At 37.8% G+C, this 12,279-nt stretch overlaps 2 protein-coding genes across 3 annotated transcripts in view; one reads left to right on the top strand and one right to left on the bottom strand.

Moving 5' to 3' along the window:
• Window positions 1-539: 539 nt before the first annotated feature.
• Window positions 540-4,443, bottom strand: ak4 (adenylate kinase 4). Of its 2 annotated transcripts, none has more exons than XM_079460437.1 (6): window positions 4,313-4,443; window positions 3,937-4,096; window positions 3,138-3,257; window positions 2,380-2,552; window positions 1,632-1,750; window positions 540-1,555 (listed from the first exon to the last, which is right to left on the bottom strand). In XM_079460437.1, the coding sequence occupies exons 2-6, from the start codon at window positions 4,076-4,078 to the stop codon at window positions 1,429-1,431; spliced, it is 681 nt and encodes a 226-aa protein (XP_079316563.1). In that variant the 5' UTR covers window positions 4,079-4,096; window positions 4,313-4,443; the 3' UTR covers window positions 540-1,428. The 2 variants fall into 2 exon arrangements, with proteins under 2 accessions (XP_079316563.1, XP_079316562.1); XM_079460436.1 differs by having other exon boundaries at window positions 4,317-4,433.
• A 3,767-nt stretch (window positions 4,444-8,210) lies between these two features.
• Window positions 8,211-12,279, top strand: part of jak1 (Janus kinase 1) — a 30,864-nt gene continuing 26,795 nt past the window's right edge. The window contains exon 1 of the mRNA XM_079460434.1: window positions 8,211-8,460. The gene's annotated coding sequence lies outside the window, so the exon portion shown is untranslated. The remainder of the gene's footprint in view (window positions 8,461-12,279) is intronic.

The following is a 12,279-nucleotide window of genomic DNA, read 5'->3' as shown; positions in this document are numbered from 1 at the left end:
ACCATTTCTGAAAAAAATAACCCACGAAACTAAGCGAATGAAAGAGGAAGCTGGAGTTTTTGCAATACATAACCTAAAATGTGTTTATCATACATTTTTAAGATAACTTCTTACTTTGGAAGCTAATTTCATTATTGTCTTGGTTGTGGGAAGAAATGAAGAGTTTGGTTCCAAAATGAGATTACTCATTGATAAATCTTGTTTTTTATGATATTGTTTTAATTGTGTTTGTTAGCTGTATTGTTTTAGTTATTATGGCTTTAATCAAAACAAACCAACTGCTGATATTGATATTAATTGAATGCACATTAATTGAATTTTTTTAAGTTATCTCATTTTGGAACCAAACTCTTCAAATAGTCTACAAGACATAGTATATTACAATGGTAAAATAACATGTTCTTTGCATGCTACAGTTGCCTTTTCTCCAGAATGAACAGTATGAAATGTTGTTGAGGACCTAAAATATAGCTGCCTTTAAACAAATTTGAATACCCTCTCAAACAGAACTACAGTCGCATAGATGAAAGAAATGTCCTTAAGATTTATGAGAAAATACGTTTATTTTGCTGGGGAAAGAAAAGCTTAAGCTTGTTAATTGCTCTGTGAATTGCACAACAAGAGGATGTGAAGATATTTAAGAGCTTTTCTCAAAACATGATTAAAAACTTGACTGACACTGAAAGAAAAGACAATCTAAAAAAATTAAACAAAGACTTAAAGAGATGCTTACACATATAAAGTCAGGTTTAACAAACATTCTGAGGTCCTTCGCCTTATCTTTGTTTCCGCGAAAATATCATTCACAACCAGTGCTGTAATGTTATCAAGGGTTTATGATAAATTTTCAATATATGATCTGTTAAAATCTTTAAGTTTCTCTACTGTCAAAATGTCCCTTCAGATATCCCTTCTGAAAATGTAAAGACCTCAATATATTTGTAACATTCTGGCGTAAACAGTGTTTAATGGGATTGTAACACTATCAAGAAATGTTTGCTAAGCAAAATCCACTGACAGAGATGGATTAAAATAGTTCCAAATAGACATATCAACTAAAACTTTCTGTACTTATGAAATGCTTGAACAGTAGAGTGTCTCACACTAGAAGCCGAATCCACCCGTCATACATTATAACACCACGTTCGTATCATTCAATTACACATTGATGTACTTTGGCCCATTTTAAAAGAATGCATTTGGTACATTAGCTGTATTTTACCCTGACTTGGACGAGTCCAGTTGAATACTTAGGTAATCTTTTCAGAATCTGTATGAAACAATCAAAGTTTGCGCTATAAAGCATCATACTGCACTACTAACAGACAATCTGAAGTAATCAATCTTTGGAAATAAATGTTGTGAAAAGTTAACTCCTCTGAGATGAGGCCACATTGTTCTCTTGAATAAGAGAGTTTCAGTGTTTCCTCAGTGAGTTGAGGCACAGCGAGAAACTGACTGGACAACGGGGATCTTAGTGCTTAGGAGTGTGCTGATATTTGGCCAGATCCGATCTGTTTCTGTGTCAGAGAATGTGTTCAGGATGCCTTTAGCCCTACAAAGGCACAGAAAAAGTTATAAAAACACTGGGTGGGGTCAAAGGCGAGGCCATTTGTGTGAAATATACTTACTTATATAAGTCTATGACAGGTTTGGCAATATCTTTATAGTGTCTCAGTCTGGCCACCAGAGCTTCTGGTCTGTCATCTTCCTGTTGAATTAACGGCTCTTGTGTAATGTCATCTAGCCCCTATAAAACAACAGAGAATTATCAGGACTGTTGAGGATTGTAAAGTCCATGGACCGTTGACTAAACGTCTGATGCATAAGGCACTGGAAACACTTCAGCACGTTCAAAGTCGTAATTTGATTGGTTGAATTTTACAGGATTTCCGGGAGACGTTTCCAGGCGGAGCATTCTTTAACGGCCCGCCTGGAAACAACACAAAGCCATCTCATCTAGAAGTAAGCTGTTGTGTTTACAACGGTTGCAATAAGAATTCATCACGATTGACTAAAGGCTTGATTCTAAAAAGTGTGCGATGTTCACGGCATAAACTTCAAATCATTATTGTTGCTGTCAACTTTTGACACGTTCATGAATGTACACCGGTCTGTAACTGCGGGGCCATTTCCACGCCTCTAAACATGACGCGGCAAAATGAAACATGTTGTTCATTACTTGTATTTATGTGGTTAGAATTTGCAAGGATTATTCAGAGATCCAAAATTATGAAATTACCAATAATCATAAACAGCACTTCCCGCAGGCCCGAAAAGCTAACCATATTTCAACATAACCCACAAACTCTTTAAGGGGTACTGAAACAATTTGATAACCACATCTCAGGCCAACAAGCCAAAAATGATGATGTTCACCTGGATTCGGGGGGGATTGAAGTACATGTTGTATACTCTCCCACTAGATGGGTGTGTCCAGCGATGACGTAGCCTTTCTTTAAGTGTTTCCAGAGGGATGTTGAGGTTGATGACTACATCTAGATCACAGATACTGTTCAGGGCATTTGCCTGAGCAAGAGTTCGAGGGAAACCTGGTAGGGAGGTAAATGTACAAAAATTCTACTTCTGAAACACAGGCACACGTTAATGTCTGTCTGCCGACTAATATCTCACTACAATATTTAAAGGACGTACATAATAGCTTCAAGAAGCAAGACAAACAAGAATAGTAAAAAGTCAAACCCCTTTTCGGTCGATATGTAATTTCCTACTATATTTTACTGGGAGAATTTAACTTTTAATGCAAGTAGCTGTTCTTTTTTCCAACAATTTATTATTTGTCTGTTGTACTTCTACTAAAGAAGGATTACAAGTTTTGCAAAATATAGCAAACAAACTAACAATTTACATTGACCTCTATTTTTCTGACACTTTAACTTGGTTCAATACATATAGTTCTAGTTAAGGTTGAAAATATAACCTGACTGGCGTGACGGCAGATTATCCTCAACTAAATAACAGACCTTGTAAATATTTAATGATCCGACAAACCTGCCAAACACTAATTCCAAACATCAAGAAACTGTAATGGTAATAACTCGTTTGAAATGTATTGTTGAGCATGTAATACATTTTACTTAAATATTAAAAGTATTTGATGATTTGAACCACCATACCATCTAACAACCAACTGTATTTGGTCATCTCCTCCAATCTAGGCAGCAGAAGGCGAGTCATGACATGGTCTGGCACAAGCAATCCTTTTTTTATATACACCTTAGCCAAGACGCCAGCTTCTGTAAACACAGAGAAGACAACTGTGCAATGAGCCCTATCATTTAAGGACACCATGCATTACAAATTTGTATACTAAATTCATAACTGAAATCCACACATATTATTCATCATTTCGACAAGAAACTAGTGTTCATTACATAATATGATAAAGACATGCATGACAACCTCCAGGCTTCAATTTGAACATCCAGCGATAAACTATGATTAATCCATTTTTACATAGAATGCATAAGTATCTAACAGTAACCCTGAAGTATTTTATAACCAGTGTTTTAAACCCACAGTGAGCAGAAGAGAAGTAGGCTAAATGTCATGACATTATTTCATCACATTTCAGCTACATCTATTCATGAATACCATCCATGAATAGAATCTTAAATCTTATATAATACTTCAATAACTGTACGTTTAAAGACAGACAGAGTGGCATCATGCCAACACAACTACAATACCTCACATGAACTCCAGAACACTGTGACGCCCAAATGGGGGAGGGACAAATGTTAAAGTTGCAGAAAACATAATTTTGAAAACTGTATAGTGAAAACTATTCATATAGTGTATGAATAGGGGTGAATGTACCCCCTACGTTTTTACGTTTTATTTGATCACGGGATCCTTGCCGTCTAACTATAGAGGCGCAGTTTGTGCTCTTGTAAATCGTTGCACATCCCTCACCCGTATTAGCAGCGATGTTTTCCCGAACGAAGTCTCCGCTGGATATATGCTTGAGTCCGAAACTGTGCGCAATTCTCTCCGAGATGGTACCTTTTCCTGAGCCTGGTGGACCCATGATAACAGCCCGAAATAATTTGGACATTTCTTCGCTGAAGTTGACCTGTTTACAGTAAAAATGTGACCAGCATTACACCTGAAACCACGCAACGCATGCACGAAATTTACGTGGTTTGCAATGGCATTAAACTCAGAGATTACAGTTCTCTTGGAACAGATCTCCAGTGCAGAGTGAGGGTGGGACTTGTATCATCGAATTGAACCATGCACGTAACAAATTCCCACTTTGAAAGCATTAGGTCAAACTCCGCAAACTTACCCACCCGATAGTATCCTGTTTTATAAATCGCGAAAAGATTCTGTTGTTGCAGGGTATTAAAACTGGGAAGCTCTAGCCTGACGCACCGCCTACTGCTCTTTATGTGGACGTGAGCTCCCCTGCAAATGAATGGAGGAGAAACATAAACGCCCCGTATTAAAACGCCTCTCTTAGATCAGCCCACTGGAAATATGCATTCTGCGAGCATCTCGTATAGGAGGGGGGTCGTTGTGGTATTTGGTAAAAACAATTCTAGCGTGATATTTTCGTAATGTATATTTTCCACTGCGACCAATAAACTGAAGAAATGTGTTAGAATATGGTTGCAGCATGCTTGTCTTAATACACATGTCACCACACGTTTACTTTTCTTGTTTAAACATGAATGATCAGGGCAATCTAGTTGTATTGCATAACGGACAAATAGACTTTTGTTTTTAATATGTCAAATGTGAACAAATGTTGTCTATACAAACTATTCTCTATTCAAAAAACGTATTGTCTCCTCATGCTTTGTATTGAAACGTTATGTAATTGCCCCCCGTCTGTTTTTGGACATGATGCACTTGTTGACTGCTGGTGCGCAATTCAGACGCCACTGATTACTTTACTTTTACGTTTATAAACGTGTAATTGAAACTACACGTCCACCTTACGTATCAACTACAGGGTCAAGTTCAACTATCCCCGTGTCAAACATTTATTTCCGAGGTTTCTTCTGGTGGCGTCAGAACATACGCTTTACGAACGCACGCAGTTCAGTTCGGGCACGCAATGTCAAAATCAAGCCTCTTACATGTGAAGAGTAATTCTGCATCTGCACAACAGAGAGTGGTGAACTTTGAGCGTCAGGACCCGGAAGCATGTTTTTATTGTCACATGGCTTGAAGATTTCAATAACAACAAAAGATGGCGACAATCACGTTGTTCGCAGTAGGCTTGCTGCGTCATTAAAAATATTCACGTAAACATTGGAGTTCGGCGTTGAAAATGCAAGTAAGTACTTCTGTAGACGATCAAATAGTACATATGTTTAACGTGTATTGCGATATTATTTTTATGTTTTGATCGTAGAACGTGGTGTTTGTTTTTGCCATTAGAGGGGTGTGTGTGCGCGTTTGTTGGGCGTTAGCGCACATAAATACATTACAAGACGACTTAAAAAATGTTACACTATCAAATAAATAAATCTATAAATAATATTGATGATTTTTATGATGGTATATTATAGAAGATCATTTATATCGTTTACGTGCGATAACTTATTTATTTGTCGACCACTGACCTCATGACGTACTTTTTGCACATGCACATATTTTTATCGGTCAAACAGAATATGGTGCTATATTTCTCAAACGCCAAGACTTTATTTAAGCCTGCAGTTTTATCAAACGTCTACGTTTTGCCACGAGAAGTCGCAACGTATTTTAACTGTAATATCTTGAAAATGTTTTCTTTCTTTTTCCTGAAACAACACGCTTTAAGAATGTTAGGCAGATGTTTGTCAGATTATTTGGCAGGCGTTTCTATGATGGCAAACACGACGCTCTGATGGAGTTGTTTACAAGAAGAGATTCGCACTGAGGGCGGGGATGATGTGGGCGGAGCCCAGAGGAGCGCTGAACGGCCAAAGACCGCGAGCCAAGCACGGAAGGCGGAGTCAGACTTACCATAACAAGTCTGACATCACAGGGGTGGTGTTTATAAATAATTAAAACCATGAAACGAAGGTATCGGGTCGCATGCTGTCAGATGTGTTTGGTTATCCAATACAACATTGGCATAAAGTCAAATCCTTATATCATACTACTAATAGAATATTTATGTTTGCTGTTAATATTATTAATTTAGTATAACGAAATAGCTATAGATGAAAATGGTTATTACATATTAAATAAAACAGAAATGTATGATTTTGTCACTCAATGTATCAGAAACCTGATATTTGTTACTAATGTTTAAAGGCAAAGTTGTTTTCCCCTGATAAATAAGAAGATGCTTAAGGATACACCACAAGCCTGGCTCTGCATGATGTGACAGGCTGCCCTGGTTCAGTTATCACAGTGCTGATGCTGTCCATCTTAAAGGTACAGTACTGTGATAACTGAAGGATGGCTGCCATCTTGACATCTAGCTACATAAAGCAACAACTAAATATAAAGAAAAACAACTAAAACAAACAAGCATATTGTTTTTGTACCTTCTTATTCTTTATGTTTTCGTCAGTTTGTATAATGGAAATCTTTAATTGTTTGAATAAACATTTTCGAACTATTGTTTGCCTTCTAATGTTATATAAATATAATTTACTATAATATGTTAACATGATATTAAAGTGGCAAAATGAAATAATTATTTTAGTTAATTTTTGATTATAAGTTAAAATTCTGATGTAGAGAATGTGTTATATATTGTTTTAACATGATTTATATGCCTGGTATGTAATTACCGAAAAATTCACATTCATGAGAAACCTTATATGTTTTAATTATTAGGGGAAGTGTACTCTAAGGTTATGGCTGTAAACATGATTCCTGAAATCATAACGACACTATATGTCTGCTCTGCTGTCATCTTACATTGTGTGGGAATTAAAAAAATGCCCTTCCTGCTTTTAGTTTGGTGTTTATAGCATATAAACTTTTCACACCCCAATTTATAGCCTGTGACCCATCCAACGACAGGGTATTCTGACTGGACTCATTGGACTCGCTCATTGTCATCATTTCAATTTAACACACAACAGATTCATGTATTTTGCAAATTAGTCACTAAATAAAGATCATGTTCGTTAAGTATCTGAATTTATAAATTGAATAAGACCGGCTTCAGTGTAATATTTTTGCTGATGTGCTTTTTTTCCCTCATACAAAAACCTAACCTTTGTAACGCTTATTGATTTGCCACATTCTCTCAGTGTGCCCTACAGACCTCTTGTGAAACTGCACCTACAGTTTCTGGCAACTCATATGATGGCGAGAACGGGAAGTCCCTCCCTTTCATGGCAGGCTCGTGCTTCTTGGTCTTAAAGACCTTTACATATCAGTATAGTCCAAGAGGGCTATGTGAGTTATATATACCCTACTTATTCTAAAAGGTTGTGTTAAATAGAAGAAACGTGATTTATGCATGATAAATGTAAAAAGCATATTTACTGATGGTTTTTCGCTACTTACGTAATCAGGTTTAGTAATATTATTTTAATGTATTTACATTAATTCTATATGAAGAGATAACGTTTTTTACTGTGCATTCCAATTAATATCAATAAAACTGCAATTGGTTTGTTTTGATTTAAGCCATAATACCTCAAAACATGATGTTTGAGTTATCTCATTATGGAACCAAACTCTTCATATTTACATTTATGTAGCCTTTATTATATAACATATTTATAAACAGGGTTGCATTTCTTATATTTGATTATGCAGAACGGCGTTATTAAACTTCTCTAGAGTAAACGTATCTGCATGTAATGGTCTCTTGACTATGTCTAAATAACGAATAGGCCTATAATGGTTAGTCTACATTAATTCAATGAATGCATTCATTTCAATGATATTTTAGCCATTTAGATCGGCTAAACCAACTGAATAGACATCATTTAAGTCAAGCAACTTTTAAAGCTCCACAAAAAAAAAAGAGAAGCCAGTGGCCAAAATATATATTGTGTGCTTAATTATACAGACGGAAGCATTTGAAAACAAAAGCAAACACAAAAAACGCAAATCAAATGTGTGTATATAGTAATAAATAGTCCTACTATAAGCAGCAAAAAGACTCTTCTGTAGCTTAAACAAACCCTCCAGCGTACTCTCCGACAAAGGGTTAATGTCATTGGTAGAGCATTTGATCGACAGACGGATGAGCCAATAGGCGGCGTGCGAAAGAGCTCGTCGTAACCCTATTTTCGGGAATGTAGTCGACGTTTGACAGGAAAGGTTAGTTGATCATGAGGACTTAGCCACGGTTTGCACCGCATCGAGTTGAAGTTTTCTTTGACGTTTTATCACGTAGACTAAATCTAATACTATCAAGAGACTGTTTCGGAAGCTATCGAGTGCTATTATAACCGACGAAACACTGCGAGGAAGTGTTCAGACATCTGTAATGATCGAAATTAAACGGAAGTAGCTTTGCCTGGCGAGGTAAGGGCGAGGGCCGTAACTCTTCATAATACTGAATGTGTGTAAATCTTTTGGGGACGATTACATGTGTGTCTGCTGTTTTATGTGCTACGTCAGTAAGCAGTCGAGCTGTGAGGCGCTTTAGCGTAACTTTGGGGATGTTTGCTGGTAAATATGTCGATCTTAGCGGGCATGAGAAACTTGTCTGAGCCCACGTCTACGGCAATGCATGGCTTTAAACGTGTAAATACTGATCAAGTTCATTTATGCTGCTTGTATTGTCCACGAAAGGTACATTTACAAAGCCACATGTGATTTCCTACTGAGCCTTTTTTTGTTTTATTGGCAATGACGTTGTCTTGAGAGGATGTCAATTTGATTTCTTTGTCGTTTTGAACGTTTGTTAAATGGTTAAACTTGTTGCTGGCGCTGCGACTTTAGTTTTGTCAATAAAAATGTGACTACCGTGTACACACAGATAATTACTGTGTAATAAACAAATATTTGCAGTTCAAGTTTAGATTAGAAATATAGATAAAATGCTTTAAACGGCCAGGAACAAATCAACGTAAATGGCTCAGGCTTATAAAATGTAATTATGAAGTTTATTTGAGATCTGCTGAATTTAAGTACTCATATGGAGTTTGACTGTGACCAGATCCCATTCTGTCTGATTGACACAGTCATAATAGGTGGAAGAAAATCGTGATATAAAATATTCACAGAATTCAGATGAAATCAGTCAGGAAATGGTAAAGCTCAAAAGCCGAATTCCCCTTTCTCTCCAAATCAACTCTAATGTTTCCAAGTTAAATATCAGTGGAATACGTGAAAACCACGACTTGCTACTTGACAATACTAAATTATTGTTTATGTCATCCGCTTACCAGACATTGATAAAAAACGGCCAAATGTTTAATTCCTAGAGAAGCTGCTTTCGTGGGAAATCCCTCTGAAATTTCTTTGCTGGCCGCCAAAAAAGTACTGTAGTAATTTATCTCCTGTATCCTGTGAAGATTACTTTCATAGTTTCATACAGATAAAACATGATCAAATAAATGGTATAGACATCACTTTGGTTCCACTTGTAGCTCTCATCCTGATGTTCCCTACTTAATAATAATAACAGTCTTTTGATTGATCTACCCTAACAAAAAAGAAAATAAATCATACAATCAAGTCATAAGATGGAAGTAGCCATATTATTGAATTAGTGAGAAATTGAGAGATGTTACTGTGTTCCTGACGTGTCCTTCAATGTACATTGCGAGTGGAACTTCCCATTAGAATAGAACTGGTGATATATGTAATATATGCAGAGCATTTCTCCGTTGTCGACGGCTTGTTGAACAGATTTTCACCAGAGTAAAATAGACCATTCGCTTGATTTTCTTATCAAGAACATGTAAAACAAAATAAACAAGATAACCATATATCACAGACTCTCAATATACATTGCGTTTTGTTTTCTTCAAGATAAAAAAAACCTTTATACAAGAAATAATATGAATGCGTTATGAATATTTAATGATAGTTATAAGCTTGATATGAAATTGTGATAAAAACGTAACAAATTATTACGTCATAGTTAACTTAATTTGAATATTCGTTTTATGAGCTTGAATATTCGTTTTTATGAGCTCAAACTATTGAATTCGACTATGAAATTATTGAAAAATCCCCATCCCTACAGAAAAGCAATGCAAATATGTAGCGATTCATATCTTAATCTAACCTTGTGGTATATATTACAGCTTAAAATTGAATAAATGTATGTAAACAAAAATATAGTCAAATGTCATTATCATTACAGTATGATTCACTTTTGGATCTGTAGATTTTTGCTGTTAATAAGCTTCGTCCTACAATTTCAATAGTGCTTAGATTAACATGATTTGCATCTTCAAACAAAATAACTTCTGCATTATAAATGTCAATGCATAACAAGAACATAGAATACACTCCAATACAGAAAACTGTTCAATATACTTGAATATACCTCTGTTTTATGTTAATTTGCCAAAAAAGAAGCTTGCAAACATGATAAAGCAGTTACAGCAAGTTACCGCACTCGAAGTGAGGTCGCCGGCAAGTAAACAGACGAACGACATTTTGTGGGTCGCACAGAAGCAGGTGGAGGGACGTACTGACAGCTTGGATATTGTCAGACTTGATCCTTTCTCCAATTTTCCAGGATGGTTTAGGACTGCGTTTGTCATTGAATCATTAAAGCATATTTTCAATTCACAAACATCTGAGTTTATCAGACTGTGTTTGACTGTTGTAAACTAAGAACAGAAAGGTTAAAGATGTTTCTGAGCCTGAATTGCAACTTCTAGCAAGGCTTTGTGAATGTTAACGATAATTGTAGTTTCTTATGGAATTTTCCCTTCTTTATCTCAGATTTCAAAAGTTTGCTAACAGAAAAAACATCTATCCCTGATACTGACCTGCTGTTTAGGGAGCTAGAAGACCTTGGGATGCGGGCCTGGACTAATGAAGTCTTTCAATGGAGTACATGATTACGTTCACTTAGCCAATTTCTGACTTGTTTCCAAAGCTCTGAATTCCCCGATAACACATTTACCAGGTTTTAACAAGTTTTAATTCCATTTTTGTGATATAATCACTACATAGAATGTTTTTGTTATTCATCCCTGGAAAGTCCTTTCACAAGTCAGCAGGGATCTTGGCTTCCTAACACGTTCTGACCTGCATGCCTACCCCTGTCGGGCGTATGCGATAAATCTGGAAGGCGATCCAATGAGTAAAAAGCATCTGATTCGGATTCGAAAGACGTTCATCTTGCCCTCCCCCTTGTTCTTCCTAGGATGGTGGATGAAATAAATTGCTCCATGTGAGAGCACCTGTTGAGAGAACATCAAGTGTTTTACTTCGGTTAATTCCTATTGTTTTAGTAATGAAGGATTTAGCTTGGGTCAGGGCTTGCCCTTGTCACGGCGGACACAGGAGATGTGCTCAGAATATCCAAATTAAAATATAGCCTAGACTGAATTAATGCGCGTCAAATAAGAGAGTTAAATTAGCTGATTTGATATAGACACTGTTAACAAGAACATATCCATGGCCTATGATGTCACAACGATGCTGTTTGATTTGCTGTGTTGCAAGGATTATAAGCATATTGTCACGGTGTCGCGCCGGACGAGACAGACGAGAATGCAGGTTTTACAAAAAGACAGGTAACTTTAATGAACAGACTGGTACACGAAACGCAAGACAATCACAACAATCAATAACCGACCGGGGAACAAAGGAAACACAGGGTATAAATAGTCTTAAATGATGACAATGATCGCTGGCAGGTGCGGGAAACGGCGTGATACAAATGACAGACAGGTGCGGGATAGCAAATGAGTCCATGGGGAAAAACCGGCAGGGAAACGGACGGGAGTGTTACAGTACACCCCCCTCCCCAAAGGCGCGTCCTCGCGCCAACGAAACACCAGGGAGGGGGGGTGGGCAGCTGAGAGACTCGTGCGGGACATACAGACTAGTACGGGACAGGGAGTCTCTCAGCTGGCTTCCCCCTGGCTTGGGGTCAGGAGGCTTGGGCTCGGGCTGTGGGTCCGGAGGCTTGGGCTCGGGCTGAGGGTCCGGAGGCTTGGGCTCGGGCTGAGGGTCCGGAGGCTTGGGCTCGGGCTGAGGGTCCGGAGGCTTGGGTTCGGGCTGAGGGTCCTGAGGCTTGGGTTCGGGCTGGGGGTCCGGAGGCTTGGGCTCGGGCTGAGGGTCCGGAGGCTTGGGCTCGGGCTGAGGGTCCGGAGGCTTGGGCTCGGGCTGAGGGTCCGGAGGCTTGGGCTCGGGCTGAGGGTCCGGAGG

This window comes from Barbatula barbatula (genome assembly GCF_947034865.1).
Source record: "Barbatula barbatula genome assembly, chromosome: 7".
Taxonomy (NCBI): Eukaryota; Metazoa; Chordata; class Actinopteri; order Cypriniformes; family Nemacheilidae; genus Barbatula; species Barbatula barbatula.
The sequence above is the reverse complement of the archived record's forward strand: the minus strand, read 5'-3'. Positions and strand labels throughout refer to the sequence as shown.

Coding starts and splice junctions, on each gene's coding strand:
- ak4 (XM_079460437.1), bottom strand. CDS start 4,078: ATGTCCAAATTATTTCGGGCTGTTATCATGGGTCCACCAGGCTCAGGA. Junction 3,258..3,936: donor AAACATCGCTGCTAATACGG/GTGAGGGATGTG, acceptor CTGTGTTTACAG/AAGCTGGCGTCTTGGCTAAG. Junction 1,751..2,379: donor TCAATCCCCCCCGAATCCAG/GTGAACATCATC, acceptor GTTGTTTTATAG/GGGCTAGATGACATTACACA.